The sequence below is a fragment of the Danio rerio genome, chromosome 1 (genome assembly GCF_052040795.2).
Source record: "Danio rerio strain M-AB ecotype USA chromosome 1, GRCz13ab, whole genome shotgun sequence".
Lineage (NCBI taxonomy): Eukaryota > Metazoa > Chordata > Actinopteri > Cypriniformes > Danionidae > Danio > Danio rerio.
Genome location: NC_141021.1, coordinates 41127781 through 41147500, shown reverse-complemented (window position 1 = coordinate 41147500; position 19720 = coordinate 41127781). Strand labels below are relative to the sequence as shown.

Here is a 19720-nt window from a genome sequence, read left to right as displayed (position 1 = left end):
TATATATATATATATATATATATATATATATATATATATATATATATATATATATATATTTTTTTTTTTTACAGTTTTATTAGTGTGTCAAGAGTAGCGTAAAGGGCCTGTTGATGTGTTCAAGTGCTGCCACCTGGTGACTGACTCTGGGAACTGAAAATAAAAAAATAAGAATACTCCGCACCCACCCCCAAAATGTTTTACTTCCCGACTGTTTTATCGAATGTTGTATGGTCTTATAATCTATGGCTATACAATGAACCTGAATAAATTACCTGCGGTTAATCTCCAAGTAAAATAAACAATGTACTAATTGACCAATGCTTTCCACACACCTGGCTGTAATTTAAAATAAACCTATAAAGACCCCGATTATTTGGCTCAGGTGTATTTGATTAGAGTAGGAACTAAATTCTGCATGTTTTAAGGCATTTTAAGCCATGATATTTTAAATAACAACTGAGATAAACACACACACACAAGTCTTGGCTGTTCATTTATTTGAAAATGGCATGTTTTGGTGCCTGGAACTGCAAACTTTTGATTGAAATGGGTTTTTGAATAATACTGTTGATCTTCTTGATCTTATTATATATGTTACGTCAGTTGTCATTTGTTAATGTATTCACCAAAAAATAAAAATAAAAACTTCTGACACAGAGGCACTTACTATTTAAATTGGGGGTCACCAAACTTGATTCAGAAAGGCTGGTGTCCTAGAGAGGTTACCTCCAACTTGCCAGAGCACACATCCCTAGAAGTTTCAACTAGTACGACCTTGATTAGCTTGTTCAGGTGGGTGTATTTAATTAGGGTTAGAGCCAAAATCTGCATGACGCCGCCCCACCAAGATTGTGGCAATCCCAGGTTTGCGTGACTGTAAAGTCCATTGCTGCCTCTGGCTTGACAGGTCAGGACTGGTTGAGATGCACGTTGTGGAGTTGCTCTTCAGTGGACTGGCCTTCAACATTTATATTTGCATAACAGTGATCTGAGTAAACTGAACTAAAATAAATTCATTTTAATTTAACTACAGGGTGGACCATTTATATGAATACATCTTAATAAAAATGGGAATGGTTGGTGATATTAACGTCCTGTTTGTGGCACATTAGTATATGTGAGGGGGCTTGTAAATAACTCATGAAAGAAAGTTACGTTAAAACCAAGCACACCATTGCTTTTCTTTTGAAATTCCCAATATGTTTATTAAGGTGTATCCATATAAATGGCCCACCCTGTAGAACTACACTAGCATTCTATTTTCACATTTTTAGAAGCTGAAACGTCATGTGTATGCACATCACATGCTCAATCTATAGGCACGTGAATACCTTAAACAAGGGGTCACCAAACTCGGTCCTGGAGGGCCGGTGTCCTGCAGATTTTAGCTCCAACCCTAATCAAACACACCTGAACAAGCTAATCAAGGACTCACTAGGTATACTTGAAACATCCAGGCAGGTGTGTTAAGGCAAGTTGGAGCTAAACCCTGCAGGGACACCAGCCCTCCAGGACCAGAATTGGTGACTCCTGCCTTAAACAAACAAAAAACTATTTTATCGGTTTCATCAACTCAGAGGATCAGATCAACAATGTATTCTAGCTTTAATTTGTTCTTAGGTTTTCATGATGACAAACTGATATTAAGCCGTTCAAACCAGTTAATGAATAAAAAACAAGTCATCTGTACCTCTGAAAAACAGCTAGAATTATTTCCCTGATGACATTTTATTTTCAGGCATTATTTTTGGAGCAGGGGAATCTGAACTGTAACTATACCACACAAGGGAGCCTGACTTTATCAGCACGTTGCAATTATTTTCTGGCCTTTACAAACAAAAGTCACTCCTTAAAACAATTTGTCAACTTTTATTAAAATCCGTACAGAGCACAACATTTACAAACATGGTTTCGGATGGGCTGGAACAGTTCAGTAGCTCTTTGCTGTTTCATATGTTTCAGGGAAGGCGAGACTTTTGTGCCCTGATCCCATGACCAATGGCAGGATTCCAGCATTTGGCACCACATTCCAGGAGAGAGTCAGAGTGATGTTCTTATTCGCCCTGGATTTGCAGTAAACAGATGTATTAGAGGTTGTGTAAATTATAAATTTTACTCAAGGAATTGTTTTTTTTACTTTTTTTTTTGATAATAAAAGATATATTTTTTTTATAATTGACAATGACATTCTTAAAGTGAAATGCATGTTAAATGAAAATGTTGTCTTAATTAGTCTCGTTTAGATTTCCAATGTGTCCTGTATTGTTTTGTCTATCATACACTTATTTAACCATGATTTACTAAAGACACCAAAGATGCCACAATACTCAATACAATACTGAACTGCATTGTAAAATGCGACTTTCCAGTTTTCTTGTATGTATGTCGATGTGCTGAGACAGGTACACAGCTCCCCGAGAGAAAATATCCAATAAGAGATTGCCAAGTTAGGGACGCTTAATACTTTGGATTAGACATGCAAATGTTCTTATTAAAAAAAACAAAAACAAAAAAACAAAAAAAAACATTAAAAAAAACAAAAACAATTTTGATTAATATCAAATCTAACAATGCATCTAATCTGCTTTGTAGTAAATAACAACATGTGGAGTTCAGCTAATGTTTCATGCGATGGAAACACATTGTCTACCAAATACTTTATAAATGGCAAAAAAATCCAATAAAATAAATTTAAAAAAAAAGAAGAAAGTGACGCATATAAAAGTTGAATCTGTACTTTGTATTTTACCCATTCAAATGCACAAACACAGCAGTGAGAAGTAAACACACACACAGTTAGAACAAACCTAAAGAAGTGGTCAAAACAGTGCTGTGCGTCCAGTCATTCAAGCCGTCATTATTAACCGGGTTTTGACAGCATGGGACCAGAAGTGCACACTATCCTTTGGTTTTATTAAACTCATTTAAGATTTTGTTATTTAAACAATAAACCTCAAGGAGGCAAACTTGACAAGTATTCAATTGTTTAATGTTTGAAACGTAAACCGAGAAAAAGTGTTGCCTGTCAGAAAAAGCGTTGAAAAAATGTGTTTGACTTAAATTAAAAACATGGAATTGATACGTGCAAAGTTAAATTTGATTATAATTATGCCTGACAACTGTTGTTAAATGATTGAAAAAGGGGTTTATTTATTTAGTATCTTTGCTATATTGTATACATTTGTGCCTTTGCTTGTAGATTAATATTTTCTTGATTTTTACTTGACAGAGTCTTGGTATTTTTCCTTAATTGAACATTTTTTTTTCACATGTTTAGAACATTTGATAACTTATTAAAAGCCCTTTAAAACTAATTAATTGCATTTTTAATTTAAACAGATTTATTAGAGAAATTTTAAATCATTCTGAAATATAGTAAAATAAGGATTGATCAATTAGTCTATTCTATACTTTAACCACAGGTTAGAATAAATATCAGCTAAAATAAATGATGGCACTTTTTTTCACACTATTATTTTAACATTAATTTTCTTAACTGTTAAATAAAACATTAACATAAATACTTCACCTGTGTTTATTATATTTTCTATGTATATGAAACCACTGTCTTACATTTAATCTAAACACACATAAATGTGATATCTTGTATTGTTTGAATTTGAGTCAAAAACAACAAAGAATTAATACCAAACAGTGAAAATAGTAATAATAAACTGCATAACTGAAACACTTTGAATATGAATACTAACCTTAAACCATTTCCATCATCGAAGAAGAAGTACTTTGATTTAACATCCTTCAGGTTTAGTTTGGTATTGTCACCTCTCAGGACAATTTTGTCCCACAGCACCACCTGGTTCAGTGTCTAACAAGTGAAAAACACTTAACAAATTACATCAAAAATGCTTTGAATCATACAAGATTTTTCTCAAATAAATTTTAGGGTTGATGTGTGCCAAGACCATTGAGTCTTTAGAGAGAACAAAGGAAGAGGTGAAAACTTACATTGCTTTTGGTTGAATATTCAGCTGTCAGATAAAGAAAGAGCTCCTTTACATTCCAGTCAAATATTGGCTGTAGATGTAATCCAGACGTTAAGAGAAATAATGCACATATATTTTGAACTGTACTGCAAAACATGTCATAAAAGCGACACACATAAGAGGTTATTGTACAAGAAATGCTGCAGCTAGCAGCAGCTAAAGTTGGTTTTACATTCACACATTTCAACTTAAAAATTTATTTTCAAAAAAGTATTCTTTGTAAATTATAAATAGGGAATAGCAGCTAAAGGCTCTAAGAGTATAATATTGTTCACAGTCATTTAAATAGTGCTAATGTTATTTTGAAGTCATACTTCAGGGGTGTCCAAACTCAGTCCTTGAGGGTCGGTGTCTTGCAGATTTCAGCTCCAACTTGCCTCAACATATCTGGTAAGAGCTTGATTAGCTAGCCCAGGTGTGTCTGATTAGGGTTGGAACTAAACTTTGCAGGACCGAGTCACCCTGCTGAAAAATCTAGCTTAAACCAGCCTAGGCTGGTTGGCTGGTTTTAGCTGGTCTGGCTGGAAAATGACCAGCTAAATCCAGCTAAAACCAGCTTGACCCGCCTGGTTTAAGCTGGACATAGCTGGTTTTGGCTGGGGTCCAATCCTGGCTAGGCTGGTCAAGCTGGTTTTAGCTGGTCATCTCCTAGCCTGACCAGCTAAGACCAAGTGGCCAAAACCCTGCTAAAACCAGCCTGGTCAACCAGCTAAAACCAGCCTAGACTGGTTTAAGCTGTTTTTTTTTCAGTCATAACGTTACCTGCATGCTATTTCTGACCGAATATTCAAAGTAGATGGGTAAACAATATAGGGACCGTGTCACTGTTATCAATGAACAAAAGTGTGAATATAAAACCAACTTTACCACAATAACATTAAAGTTTCTTTTCTGTTAAAAGGATATTAGCAAAAAGATCAAATGTCACAAAGCCCAAGTCACTCCTTTCTCGTGGTCCCGTGAAGTCGTCTACATTTTTACTGAAAAAGAGAAGAAAAAAAAACATGACAAACGATATAAGTGACTATCTGCTTAAATATGAGTGAAACGGATGTTAAAAATAAAACTAACGTTACATTCAAAACTGCAACCTGACGAGCAAAAATAAGCAGCGTTTACGTGAGTTTTTTAAGTTTCCCTCGCTTTTACATTTCCACATACACCTAGAGTTTCAACAAATTGTTGGACAAAACTAAAACCATGAATCTATACATTTGTAAAATGTACATCGGTGACGTGCTGCACCGCTATTGGGCACCCGCTCATGAGCATCTAAGTTACAAGTCCCATATGCTGCAAAAACATCTGCTTTTATATGCACGATTTTTACCCAGATTAATGTCATTATCTTAACACGTCTGGAATATATATTCTTTGCACCATTGGCGAGAAACAGTGTGGATAACTTACATCATGACTTTGGATACGTGTATATCAACCGGTACGCTTCTGTCTTTGAAGGCTGTCGTGATAAAGCATCCGAATGTGAGAGCCGCCATTACACTGAGAGAGAAGGCGAAGAGCGAGTTCGCCCTCGACAAAACCGTGTTCATGATCCAGTCTAGATTTGAGCGAACTAATAAAAAAATAGAGGAATAGTAAATACACTGTAATGAAACACTCTGAGCGGCTGTTTAACGCAGGAAGTGAGGAAGTCAAAAGATGATTCGGAAGCAAAGACCTACTTCCTGTTTAATATAGTAAGTACACATTGCCATCCAGAGGTCAGGCAGTGGCATTGCCACTGTTGACATTTTAGCTATTTTTATTTTTATTTTACTTTGTTATTTTTATTAATTGAGTTTTTGTGCAATTATATATTGATTGCAGTGAAAATGTATACACAAAGGTAGATTTGTTCAAGTTTCTTCGTGTTTCACAGCACTTAAAATTACTTCAGATTTGTATTTCCATCCATAAAAAGTACATTAAAGTTCTTTAAACATGTCAGCATATATAGATTTACCTCCTAAATGTAATTTCAATTGTGTTATGATATTATTCATAATTTTATTTATTTGTAGCCTATTTTTATATACAATTTTGTTGCTGTTTGAATATGTTAACTATGTTTAACAATGGAAGATGAGAATGCCTGTTTTGCTGTTTAAATGTTTAATAAATTAAAGTAAATAAACTTTTCAGACATCCCTAGCAACCCCCCTTTCCTCATAAATATAAATCAGCAAATTGAGCTTTTGTGTATGTAAAAATATAGCTTTAAATGTATTTCTCTAACCTTTTAGAGTTATTCAAATGAAAATGAACACATGTACTCTCTAAATTTATACTAAGAGAGTTTTATGTTGATCAGATGATCAGCATATACCAATACATCACATAAAACTAACACTGTCCAATATTGTTTTACTAGTTAACAGTAACCATATACATTTTAATTGTTCAAAGTATGCAACTGTTCAATAATTCAATGCTGTTCTTTAAAAGGAAAACATATAGCACTATATCACTATGCTTATAACAACAATCAACATGACTTTAGCAACTTCACCTGAAAAAAATTATAATAATTTTTATATAAAATTATATACAAATAATAAAAAAATAAATTAAAAAGCATGAATGAACCTAAAAGTCATTTAAAATATAAATTTTTGCTATGTATTGACTCTGTTAGTGTATTGTAGGCTTTAGCTTCTTGGAGGAAAAAACTTTTAAGAAATGAAAAAAAATAAATAAATAAAAAATAAAAAATCCTCCCCAACCAAAATGCAATTGAATCTTTCAGAAAAAAAAAGAGCAATATCAATCTCTTAACTGAAAAAAGCTAAAGTTTAAAAGGTATTTTTCACAAATGCTTGAATCTTTTTTTGTTATATATGTTGTATTACATATAATAATGTATATATAATGTAATGTTGTGCTAAAATGATTATTTGAACAAATAACAATAAATCTATTGTATTGTCTCAGGAGAGTCATTTCCACAAACATAACTTACAAGCAAACTATCTACTGTCAAAATTTACATCCGCTAATAACCATCCCCATACTTTAGTAACTCTTCTGTTATATATTGTAGTATCAACAATGTATTGTAAATACAAATAGTTCATTGGAATGCAAAGCTTTCACAAACACCTCAGCGAATGACAACACCTATTGTTATGCCTCAGTCAAGTGGCCCATTTTCCACTGGCTAAAAGTACAGCTGCCTTATCTCATCCCTACTCTGGGCTCAGCTGCTTTGGGGAATAACTGGGCCGGCCTGGCATATGATCCCCATAAACACATCCCTGGATCTCATTCCAAAACATTCACAGTCACTGAGCAGCAGCAATGACTGAGATTTTAGAGGAGCGGCCTTTCGGCTCTAATACCAACGTCTACTTATCAATTTTCGTACTTTTTTGCTTTAAACTTTTTGTCAAGATTAGCTTGAACATACTTACTCACTTCTACGTGGTTAAAGGAAATCGTAAGGAAGCAGCACGGATCGCAGCTGAGTTCTATGATTTTGGCCAAGGGCACAGTAAGTAGGCACACATTGTGGCTATTTATTTTGGAGTCTGTTTTGTTGTGTCTGTATATAAATTTCACTGGTAAATATTTTACTTGTTTTACAGGGAGTAAAAGAGAAAGTGTCTGTTGCATGGCCCAGTTTGTAACCTAAAATTAGATTGTTGATATCTAATAGGGAAAATTACAACAATTTATATACAAATTTTATGGCTCAGTAGACTCTGGATAGAATTATGATACATAAAACCTTGAAAATTATATTTTTAGTGTCACTTAACAAAAATGACTGGTGCATTAAAATATTTATTAATATTTTTCACAGTTATTCATTAATAATTTGACTGTAGTCTTTTAAAAGCTTGTATGCTTCAAATGATATTTTGTAGATTTTGTGCTACTTTATTCCTCTATTTTTGTGTTATGTAAAATATAGACCTGAATAACATGCAAGTAACATAATATTAAAGTTACACCATCTGAAATTAAAGGATTTGTTTGCATGACACAAGATGTGTACTGAAAATTATGTAACAGGAATAGCCGACTGACACATACAGTGAGTGTGCATTAATACAATAACAAGCACACAATAAATAAATAACCACGAATTTTAGAACCTCTTTATGTTATAAATGTGTAGGGGAAAATCCACGCATAGGCTACTACTAGCAACTTGCTTCGGAATAATAATGGCACCGTTCTAATCTTAACCTGAGATATAAATAGTAGGCTAATAAGCAGGCAACTGACATGCTACTAAGATTTACTTCATTAATATGGATTACGTAACGTGACGCGATCTCAGTAGGCGTGGAAAAGGTTCAGCTTATGAATATTAATGACCTTAGGCGAATGCACGGCACGCTGCAGAAAAGATACCAAGCGACGTCAGCATGACCTAATAAATATTCATATGGTAAATCTTGCAGTAGTCACACGGCTCTAGTAAAACAACAACAAGCCGAGCAGCCAATCAGAGAAAGGCGCTGGTCATACTCGCTGTAGCCCGTGTAAAGAGGACAGTGCTGATGCAAACATGCCTGAAGTTCCGTGCAGAGAGCCCGAGCACTCTGATAATACTGCCAGAAAAAGAAAGCGAGAGGACGTCGACGAGTTTTCTGCGAAAAAGAAATCGCGCTGGGGTGTTTTGATTAGTCAAGGTGAGTTATCGACACGTGTAAATAAATGTGCCTTTATACAAATTGCTCCTCGCTGCTCTCATCTTGCAGCAGTGCATTTATACTGGCGGACAGTTAGCCTATATCTAAATGGTAGTGTAGATAATAATAATAATAATAATAATAATAATAATAATAATAATAATAATAATAATAATAATTATTATTATTATTATTATTATTATTGATAATTTATTATAATAGTATAATATGTAATTTAGGAAATTATATCATTAATTTTTCATTGTTGGTAATGTGTAATAATTAGTCATCATTAAAATGGCTTTGATATATGTTATTGAATGCATTAAAATGAATAAAATAGAAAATAATAGATAATAACAGCCTTATTCACACCAACAAACATCATTCTGAATGCAACAAAATTATATGAATTTGCTATGATTTTGTGAGTAATCGTGTTAAAGGTTAAACGTGCTAAAGGTTTTATTTATATATATATATATATATATATATATATATATATATATATATATATATATATATATATATATATATATATATATATATATAAAGATTGAGCACATCTTTATCATTTTCAGTGGTGGAACATTTTGTTCCAAAGCTTGGTTAATCACATTTCCCACAACTCTAAAGCTGGCTAGCTTCAGTATTTGCAGACTACATGCAGCACAGTAAGCAAGCAATAATCTTGTTAACAATGCTATAAAATGATAAAGTTATCAAATTGTCATTTACAAGCAAAAAATACATTTTTATGTAATTGTATTATTGTTTCTGCTTGCTCATAAAATGCATACACGTTTTAGCAACATGTACAGTTTATCATGTTAGTAAATAGAAATAAATAATAGCATATACTTTAACCTCAGTTTAAATACAGTGGTTAAAACATAATTAGTATAGCAAAATCCTGATTAATTTGGGGTTATCTATGCTTAAGCCTTTTTAAAATCTCCAATAAAGCCATGGGCAATTTCAGTGCATGTTTATTATGTTGTGTACTTGGGCTAGTAGTTGTTAAAGTTGTTAAAATGTCTGTAAAAATGTGACTGATTTTATTGCTGCATGTAGCTAAGTTTAGTCATTTCTAGATAGTGACATTTGAACCCTCTTAACATGAACTAACAGCATAGTAAACAGTGTAAGCTAATGTAAGTTTAAAATCCTGCATTACTAAACATGGCTTTTATGTGTATTTATTAAGTTTCTTTTATATCATTGTAAAGCACCATGAATGGTTAAAAAGGCTGCCTGTCTCTGTGAGCCTAAAAAAGCAGTAAAGTTACAAGTGGCCCTAGTGTGCTTGGAGCCCAGCTGTAGCCACATGAACACAGGATCTGAAATATTCATGAATCTCCCAGAGTCTCTTTATGAAGCCTACTAGGTGTTAAGCAACCGGCATTCACTGGGAGAAATTCCCATCAGGCTACAACCATTGATCAGCAAAAGAGGAGCTCTGATATACATTGTCACCATAAATTAAAGTACTTATAATCCACATAATGTATTATGTGTATTTATTCTCACATACATAATATATTCTCAAGAAAACACAAATCAGATCATAAAATAAAGCCTCTAGTAGTGGAGCTGTGCAGCTGTGACCTAAAGCTCCACGTCAGTCTGGATTCTCAGTTGTGGTAAAACATCTTCCTCGCTCAGCTGAGCTAAAAAGAGAAGACGGCTGCTTTATTTGTGTGTCCTAAGATGACAGCCGTGCTTTCGTTTACAGGATATGGCGTATGTGTATGAATGGCTTGATGTGCCGTGGGGCGATGGAGATTTGGGTACGTAAAGGAACCTCTAGTTCTATGACAGGAATGGCAGAGGACAGTTGTCGTGGCTAGATTGAACCCAGGCTAAATATATACATTCTAAACAGATACTTATCTTTAGTTGTGCTGGTAGTAATGAAGATACCCGCACAACTGCTCTGTGCTCTACATTGCTCTGTGACTTTGGTGCTAAACAGAACTTGAAGGCTGTTGTTGTTGGTAGTTATGTCGTTAATTCTTTGGATATGTTTAATGCAGTTGTTCAATTGAGAAATTTTCTAAATGGATCCGTGGAGCATGTAAGATATTGCTAAGGGATATCACTGTATTGTGATTGTTATTTTTGTTCTAAGATGTGCTTTATGAATATGTCTGAATTGAAATTTTATTAACAAAAGAGCATATATTAAACAAGAGGAACGAAAGACATTTTTTTAGTGTGATACTTCTTTCTGTGATTTATTAAAATGTATGTTAAAAAAGATCTTTACTTAAAATGACAAAAACAAACAATATTTATTATTATTAATTATTATTATTATTATTAGTAGTAGTAGTAGTAGCATTCATAGTGAGAAACTATGTATCATTTGCAGTAGTTATTCTTTAAGTATCATCCTTAATTGACCAAAAAGTCAGTAAAAAGCAGTACAGTTGAATTATTATATAAAATATTATATAAATAAAATAGAATGAAATTATAAAATATTAAACAAAATAATGTGAGAAGAATGAGTTTCTTTAATCTTTGTTTTTAACTAATATATCAGTATGTGATTAGAATTAGAATCAGTTTTATTGCCAAGTGTGCTTCACACACACAAGAAATTTGTTTTGACTAAAGAAGCTTCCAGTGTACATAAAGTCACAACTGACAAAAAAAAAGAAAAAAGAAATACAATAAACATTAAACAGAGACACAATTCAACATCCAGATTTTTTTGACTAATTGCATGTACAGATTTGTTATAAATATGCAGGTTATACGGTGCTGTGTACAAATGCGAATGGAGAAAGAATTGCTTTGTATATTGATATAAGGTGCTTTGTACAAGTGCGTATAAGAAAGTATTGCACATATTTATTGCACAGTTGGGGAATATTTAACTGTTCATAAGGTAGATGGCCTGAGGAAAGAAACTTTTCCTGTCTCTGGCTGTTTTTGTGCTTGGTGCTCTGAAGCTCCGACCAGACGGTAACAGTTCGAACGGGTAGTGTGCTGGATGCGAGGTGTCCAGAGTGATTTTGCGAGCCCTTTTACTCACTCTGGAAGAGTACAGTTCTTGAAGTGTAGGAAGTGTAGTGCCAGTGATATGTTCAGCAGTCCGGACTATTTGCTGTAGTCTAGGGCAGGGGTTTTCAAAGTGTGAGGTGCGCCTCCCCTGGGGGGCGCTAGAGCATGTCAGGGGAGGAGCGGGAAAAAATATTATATAATAAAAATATAATTATTAAGTTTAATTATTATATGTATTTTTATTATATTTAAACGTTTCAATTAAACAAAGCTAAAAAAAAATAATACTTCGAAAATAAGAAAACCTTTTTTACCCAGAAGGCCATAGCTGTGAATTCGCTTCTGTTTGGCAAGCCCGCCAATACAGGTATATGCCTGCTAATACAATAGATCGGTTTCTGAGATCCCCCGATTCAAAGCCTTCAAGTTCAGGGCTTAAACCCAAAAGACGACGATATGATGATCAGTATTTGAGTTTAGGATTTACGTGGACAGGACCAGCTGATGAACCACGACTTTTATGTGTGGTTTGTCAGGATATTTTGGCTAATGACAGCATGAGACCCGCTAAACTTTGACTGTTTTGACTGGGATGGACAGTTCTTGGATCTGTTCTATTCATATTGAACCATCATCCTAGTTTTAAAAACGTCATATTAAAATACTTGTTATTACTCTGTAAATAATTGCACTTTCATGCAAATGATGATAAAAGTGAGTTAATAGTCTGACATCTGTCTGTGTCTTATATATATATATATATATATATATATATATATATATATATATATATATATATATATATATATATATATATATATATATATATGTGTGTGTGTGTGTGTGTGCGTGCGTGTGCGTGCGTGCGTGTTTGGGAGGAGGGGGGCGCCAATGGATAAGTTGTGTCAAGAGGGAGGCCCACTGTCTTAGACTTTGAAAAACCCTGGTCTAGGGGAAGGGGGTCATTTATTTACATATATACACAGCTAAAATATACAAAAAAAATAAAATCATAAGATAATTGTTAGTTTAAAAACCTGAAGTACCAATGAACCTCGACTCGACTAAATAAATATCCAGTATACTGGCATACTGGCCTTCAACTGCTACCGAGAGAGGAGGAATTTAAAAACTTAATTGCTAGAGGTATAAATTATACTTATGTCCTATTTCTTACACATCTGGGAACACAATATTGATGACCTGATGGTAACAATTGTGTACATTGGAGGTAACAAGATGCACTAATTTTAAGTTATGTAGAATGACTCAATATTTCGGTGAGCAGGACTCACTAAAATATACTCAATTATTTAAATAATATAAAAATCCAAGTCTATTTAAAGCAAGGGGGTTGAAGATTTCTATTTAAAAAGTGTAAACATTTTAGCTGCAGCCATGTCCACTTTTAAAACTCGTTTATGTGTATGGGGATGAGTGGAGAGCAGAATGCCCCTAAATAACCAGATCAGGTTGGTCAAACAATTTCTATTCTCTATACATGTGTAAATTCATGGACAAATTTCAACTAGAAATCATGCAAATAGGGAAAACAAATAAAATTACATCAACTTGAATACATTGCATTGAGATAAGAGAGAATGTAAAATGTAATCTAGTTTTCTAGTCTGTTAATAAAACAAAACAGATGTTATTGCTTTCATTCTTATATATATGGAGAAAATTAAAGTCCAAATGTGATTGTTTATAATGGGTAGTAACATCTGTTTTGTATTGCAGCACAGGGAAATCTGTTTTAATGGTCCAGCAGTTAAAATGAATCGACCTTTGTTGTATGACGGGGGCCGATATGCTCTCGTGGATATTTGAAAATGCTTTGCAATTTTCAGCAGTTCCACTTAAAGGCTCTTTTCTCAACAGCTGTCAATGGGCAGTGTCAAAATCACCTGTACTTGCACCACTCTCACTTTAGTCTACTGGAAATTATATCCAGACTGATTGTGGCTGAGTGGGTGTATTTAAAGCACTTGAACTACATGGTAGTGCTATTTGTTAGCTTTTAAATGCAGAAAAGGCTGATTGCCGTAAGTTATGTAAATGTAACTTTTGATATAGATTCAGGTTTTTTTGAGGGTTATTTTGCTTTCTGAGATAAAATGCCATTTATCTATCCGTTTATTTAATCAGAAGAGTAATAAATATGTATGAATAGGAATTCATGTTTATTTCTATCTCACAGGATCTTGGGCAGATCGTTCTCCACTCCATGAAGCTGCATGTCAAGGTCGACTTCTGGCACTTAAGACTCTTCTCTCACAGGTTTACAAATGTAGACACACATACACACACATATTTAACAAACTTGCAGTTTGTTTAAACTGTTAAAATAATATGTTAAAATAAAAAATAAAAACAATTAAGATAATACTATGCTGTATGTTTTGTAAACGTTTTTCTTTATATTACCAGGGTTACAGTGCAAATATTGTCACCATTGATCATGTGACTCCACTACATGAAGCTTGTCTGGGAGATCATGTAGCCTGTGCCAGGGCACTCATAGAGGCTGGTGCCAATGTGAGTTACAGTTGTTAAACAGCACATTAAAGGTGATTGGGAACAATTCAAAACAGAAAAGTAATTTTTGTAAATTAAATGAAAAGTATTAAAACAACTAAAAATATAATATAAAAGTATAAATATTCTAAGTACTATAAAAATCAAGCATTATATAAACACATCAGGCAGTCTGCAGAGAAACTTGGCCTTGGGCACCATTGGACATTTCAGCATGACAACAACCCAAAGCATAAAGCAAATGTGGTGAAGAAACAGTTAGCAGTGGCCCAACCAGAGTTCCGACTTAAATCCAATTGAGAATTTATGGAAGATGCTAAAGATCAGGTTGATGACGAGGAGACCCTCCAACCTGAAGAGCTCATCACTAAAGACAAATTAGGCAAAAATACCAGTCGGGGCAAGCAAAAAATCAATCAGCAATTATTGGAAGCACTAGATCGCTGTAATAGCCAGTAAAGGCTTGTCTATTGATTATTGAGAAGGGTATAAATAACAGTGATGCTTCTTGTACATAGTCTTATTATCATTTGGGAGAATTCTGTATCATTTATTTAAAAACCTTGAATAAAGTGGCAAATTTGCCAGGGGTATGAATAATTTTGGGCTTGACTTTGTATATGTGTGTGTATATATATATATATATATATATATATATATATATATATATATATATATATATATATATATATATATTTTTTTTTTTATATATATATTGTTTGTCAAGTAAACATACTTCTGTATCTTTCTAATTTTACTGTATACACACACACATACTATAAATCAAAGTATGTGATCTGAGTAGTAGTATCTGCAATAGTATCTTGATGCAGACTTGGAGAAGGCATATCTCAAACTTGCAATGTCAGACACAATGCCATGAATGAAACTATTGACGTCACTGTGAGGGGTAGGGTTAAGGGTGGGGTCAGGTGTGTGCATTAATAGCATTGCATGCAGCTCAGATTGTAACTGCGCCAGATCTGCATTCAGACCCCTCTCAGTTTCTGTGGAGTGCTGTTAGCATGTTTTTTTGTGTGTCAGGTAAATGCCACGACCATTGATGGTGTGACACCGCTGTTTAATGCCTGCTCAGCAGGAAGTGTCACCTGCGCAGAAGTACTGCTGGAGCATGGAGCAAAACCACAGGGGGAAGTGTGCCAACCTTCGCCAATTCATGAGGCATCTAGCAAAGGTACTGTAACTAATGTATCACCCCCCCCACCCCCCACCCAAAAAAAAACAGCGATTTGAATGTAAATAATTTCAAGTTTGGTCAGATTTTTTAAAAACAATAGTTTTCACAGATTTCACCTCGCTGACCATATAATGCAGTTTGTGCAGTTCTGTGTGAACTTACTATTGACAATGAACACTTTTTGCTTTGCAAATGTCACAAAATTATACAACTTTAAAGTAAACAGAAGAGTAAATGATAAACACAGATGTGTTTGTTGTTTCAGGCAGGGCGGCATGTATAGATTCTCTCATCTCATGGGGAGCAGATGTAGATTTCGACATCCCTCATCTAGGAACACCTCTCTACATCGCCTGTGCTTCCCAGCAGCTCCAGTGTGCACAGAAACTTCTGGATGGAGGTGAATGGATTAATGCTACCTTCACATGTAACAGAAATGATCATAAGCAGTAGTTTTTCTAGTCAGAATTTGGCTGGCTTCTAAAAGTTTAACCACACTTGTAGCACATTCTCTTGGGTCAGAAAGAAAACTATGCTTTTACAGTAGTTATGGTTTACTTATTTGGTGCACAACAGGGTTCGGATGGCAGAATTCATATTTATTCAAGCGAATTGAAAATAACAGAGCTATCACACAAGAGTTTGTTTTAATCTAAAGCATAAACATGCAAAAGTCATGCTTGCAACTAGAAAGCTTCAAATTCCACCCTATCATTAACTTAAAAAAATGTGGCGAGGAAGCTGATTGCTATTAAGACCTTGTTGTTGGTTAAAACTTAAATATACTGTATGTGGTTGTAAATATCCACTTGGTGCAGATTTTATGTTTTATACACACCAAAAAAACATTTATTTAACTGACAAGTTCCCTACCTAGATGGCTTAGTATAAGTATACAATATAAGATGGTTATGGTTGACAACAGACAAGCCGCTATAGACTTTTTGTCACAGTCTGCAGCCAACCTCAGATTTTTGACTTGGATGCGATTATGACAGCTTTGGTGTTGTACTGCTAGTGCATGTCAGTGATTTCTAAAATAAAACATGCTACAAACACATCATTTTGACTTCAGAAATATAAAGTAGGAAATGTACAATTACGTGAAGGCAGCATAAGACTCTTAGTGTCTCTGTGCACACTTTTACTATTCAAACAATGCAATAAAATATGTATTTTGGGGGTGTATCTCACCTTTTGATCTGGTCTTGATGATTTTACCTGTTTTTCTTAGGAGCCAATGTGCAGAAGGGACGTTTTCTGGACACTCCACTTCATGCAGCAGCACAAAAAGACAGTCCAGAAATCATCAAGGTGCTACTGGAGTTTGGTGCTAGCATTAATGCTCGCAACGTAGAGTTACAAAAGCCAGTGGAAACAGCGCCACCCAGCAGTACGGCAGAGGCTGTACTACTTCTTTATGAGGGTGAGGCTGCTCTGTCGGATTTGACAGCTTTTTATTATTGTTCTACTTATTATTTTGTTATTTTTGGCAACCCAAGAGGCTTCCAGACTGGAGAATCGATTACATATGATTTCATAGTTCTTAGAACTATTGGTGGAAGTACTTACTTTTGGGTGTTTACACACCACAGGAGCTGGGAATTATTTTAGCTGTATATTTTAACTCCTTTTGGTGAAACTAAAATAGCTCCTATATAAGAGTAAGGTCTAAGACAATGGACCCTTTTCACAAGATACACTATGATACGTTTAACCGTCATCAAAATCTTAAATCCTTGAATGTTTGTATTATTACAATTTTTAAAAAATCGTATGAACATTTATATGCATTTATGTATGTATTATATCCTCTTGGCATCAAATTACAAAAAAACAAACTACTGCTTATGCAAGCTGTTTCTTAATGCAGCGTCTATGGGGCTGAGATTAAATTTGATGTTATTCTCTCCTCTGGCTGCCGTCATCAGTCTCACACTTTATTTTTTTCCTTTTTCTGAAAGTCTTGCTAACACCATTGTGGCATTTTTCTTTTATTGCTTCAGCCAACAGGATTGTAAAAAATGATTTGTTGTACTCTTCCATTCACTGCACTCTAGGTTTACCCAACTATGATGACTTCTTCTGCTGAGAAACCCGGAAATGTAAAAAAGGGTCTATAAGAACTCACGTGACCTAAGTGTGCTTTGACTGGGCGATGTAAATCAATCAAAATACAAAGCATAGCCAAATAGAAAACCAATGTTAGTAGTATTTACCTGCACCTTTGTGTTTTTTTTCATTCTCTATATAGTTGTATTAGCTGAATTTAACTCGCAGTCCAACTTTTACTTCCTAGTGTATACAATGCAAAGTGCCTTGTGACAAAAGCACCTAATGTGGTTTTGAAGGACCATGTCCGTTCAATCCTTAAGTTGAAACTGAGATCTGTGTGAATTTTGAATGCAAAAAAAGTCTGATTATTTTAGCTTTGTGTAAAAGATTGTCTTACAAAAACTTAATCACGTTCAATTCAGTCAGTCAGAGTTGTATATTCTGTTCATAGTTAATGTAAAAATAATAAAATTTACTTCTACTAAAAATTTACTCTAAACTTTTTAATAAACCTACTAAAAAGAAGTTCTGCAATAATAGGTTCATTGAACATTAAGGCCTTAATTTTATTGATAAGGAATTTTTTTTTAATTGAAAGTGTTTTGAAATATTGAAATGAAACTAATTTGAAATATTACTGGGATAGTTAAAACATGATAGGGTTAGAACATCGATATATTTTTATAGAGTTATTATATATATATATAATTTTCTAAATTTTCTAAATTTTCTTTTTTTCTTAAACTCTACTATTTTTTATATATATATATTTTATATTAATGTTAAGCACCTTGGGTCTGAGAGTAACGCAATTTCGATTCTCTGTATGTCTTGTACATGTGGCTGAATTGACAATAAAGCTGACTTTAACTTTGACTTTGATATATATATATATATATATATATATATATATATATATATATATATATATAAAATTATTATTATTTTTGTATTAAAATGGAATGTTGTTAACTTCACTTTTTTTTTTTTTTATAGCCACGCCGCAGTCTCTATGTCAGCTGTGTAGACTGAGTATCCGAAACTACATGGGCCGATCCAGACTGCACTTGATTCCTCACCTCAAACTGCCTACTCTGCTCAAGAGCTTCCTTCAATACAGATAACCTCTCCACCTCCCTCATAAAGCCCCATCCACACTTTTATTTTCTTATTTTAAGTGCATTAATATACACAAAGGTCACCTGTTCTTGTTTGTGACCACCAACGCACAGACAACACCATCACGGCTGCAATTCATTCATTAAAAGAATCTAATATATTTTGTGCGCAACTAATGTACATCAGTTATATTTTGTAAGAATCTTCATTTACAAATTTATTGTAAATTAGTCACTTGTGACATGTCCATCCTTATGTTTGTATCAATATAAATTGCATGCCTAACGTGATGCAAATTTATCATGTCAGAAATTACTGAAGTCAAAGAAAATATAGTGAATTTGCTATTTTTTACCAAGCTAACGCTTTCAGTTTTTCCACATTTTCAAAAGCTGCAATCTGAACTGTTTTAAAAGGGGACAATTCAATCTAATGTAGTACTTTTGCTAAACATTTTGTTGCCAAACAAAGCATGATAAACTTACACACAAATAAAGATATGCATACTTTGATGGTCTGACTGGTCTTTCTTTTTTCAAAGCAGTTCATAATGTAAATGTATTTAACAAACACAACAGCATATAAACGTCCTGACAAAAGTCTTGTCATCAATCACAGTTGTAAGAGCAACAAATAATAACTTAACTTCTAGTTGATCATTTGGAAAAGAGGCAGAAGGTAGATTTTTTCCCATGAATCATCTGTCGAACTGCTTCCAAATCATCATAAATATTGCAGAAGACTTACTGGAACCTGCATGGACCCAAGGTTCTCACAGAAATCAGTCAAGTTTGGTGAAGAAAAAAATAATGGTTTGGGGTTACATTCATTATGGGGGCATGCAACAGATCTGCAGAGTGGATGGCAACATCAACAGCCTGAGGAATCAAGACATTTGTTCTGCCTGTTACATTACAAACCACAGGAGAGGGCAAATTCTTCAGCAGTATGGCGATCCTCATACTTCAGCCTCCACATTAAAGTTCCTGTAAGCAAAGAAGGTTAAGGTGCTTCAGGATTGGCCAGCTCAGCTCAGTCATCAGACATGAACATTATTAAGCATATGTGGGGTAAGATGAAGGCGGAGACATTGAGGATGAATCCAAAGAATCTTGATGAACTCTGGTAGTCCTGCAAGAACGCTTTCT

The 19720-nt window shown here is 34.1% G+C and overlaps 4 protein-coding genes across 15 annotated transcripts in view; 1 reads left to right on the top strand and 3 right to left on the bottom strand.

Annotated features, from left to right (window-relative positions):
• tenm3 (teneurin transmembrane protein 3) overlaps positions 1 to 778 on the bottom strand; it is a 971756-nt gene extending 970978 nt beyond the window's left edge. Inside the window, exon 1 of the mRNA XM_087235111.1 lies at positions 671 to 778. The gene's annotated coding sequence lies outside the window, so the exon portion shown is untranslated. The remainder of the gene's footprint in view (positions 1 to 670) is intronic.
• Positions 779 to 1856: 1078 nt separating this feature from the next.
• Positions 1857 to 5648, bottom strand: spcs3 (signal peptidase complex subunit 3). The gene is made up of 5 exons (NM_212948.1): positions 5418 to 5648; positions 4914 to 4987; positions 3970 to 4046; positions 3714 to 3829; positions 1857 to 2066 (listed from the first exon to the last, which is right to left on the bottom strand). The coding sequence occupies exons 1-5, from the start codon at positions 5558 to 5560 to the stop codon at positions 1934 to 1936; spliced, it is 543 nt and encodes a 180-aa protein (NP_998113.1). The 5' UTR covers positions 5561 to 5648; the 3' UTR covers positions 1857 to 1933.
• Positions 5649 to 7273: 1625 nt separating this feature from the next.
• Positions 7274 to 19084, top strand: asb5b (ankyrin repeat and SOCS box containing 5b). Of its 3 annotated transcripts, XM_087235645.1 has the most exons (8): positions 8512 to 8650; positions 10386 to 10440; positions 13863 to 13942; positions 14093 to 14200; positions 15245 to 15395; positions 15664 to 15798; positions 16633 to 16824; positions 18450 to 19084. In XM_087235645.1, the coding sequence occupies exons 2-8, from the start codon at positions 10389 to 10391 to the stop codon at positions 18575 to 18577; spliced, it is 846 nt and encodes a 281-aa protein (XP_087091771.1). In that variant the 5' UTR covers positions 8512 to 8650; positions 10386 to 10388; the 3' UTR covers positions 18578 to 19084.
• wdr17 (WD repeat domain 17) overlaps positions 18711 to 19720 on the bottom strand; it is a 47358-nt gene continuing 46348 nt past the window's right edge. For all 10 annotated transcript variants that reach the window (XM_087236038.1, XM_087236033.1, XM_087236041.1 and 7 more), the window contains one exon: positions 18711 to 19558. The gene's annotated coding sequence lies outside the window, so the exon portion shown is untranslated. The remainder of the gene's footprint in view (positions 19559 to 19720) is intronic.

Coding starts and splice junctions, on each gene's coding strand:
- spcs3 (NM_212948.1), bottom strand. CDS start 5,560: ATGAACACGGTTTTGTCGAGGGCGAACTCGCTCTTCGCCTTCTCTCTC. Junction 4,047..4,913: donor GACATTTGATCTTTTTGCTA/ATATCCTTTTAA, acceptor CGTCTGGATTAC/ATCTACAGCCAATATTTGAC. Junction 2,067..3,713: donor GATGATGGAAATGGTTTAAG/GTTAGTATTCAT, acceptor CTGCAAATCCAG/GGCGAATAAGAACATCACTC.
- asb5b (XM_087235644.1), top strand. CDS start 8,527: ATGCCTGAAGTTCCGTGCAGAGAGCCCGAGCACTCTGATAATACTGCC. Junction 14,201..15,244: donor TCATAGAGGCTGGTGCCAAT/GTGAGTTACAGT, acceptor TTTGTGTGTCAG/GTAAATGCCACGACCATTGA. Junction 15,396..15,663: donor TCATGAGGCATCTAGCAAAG/GTACTGTAACTA, acceptor TTGTTGTTTCAG/GCAGGGCGGCATGTATAGAT.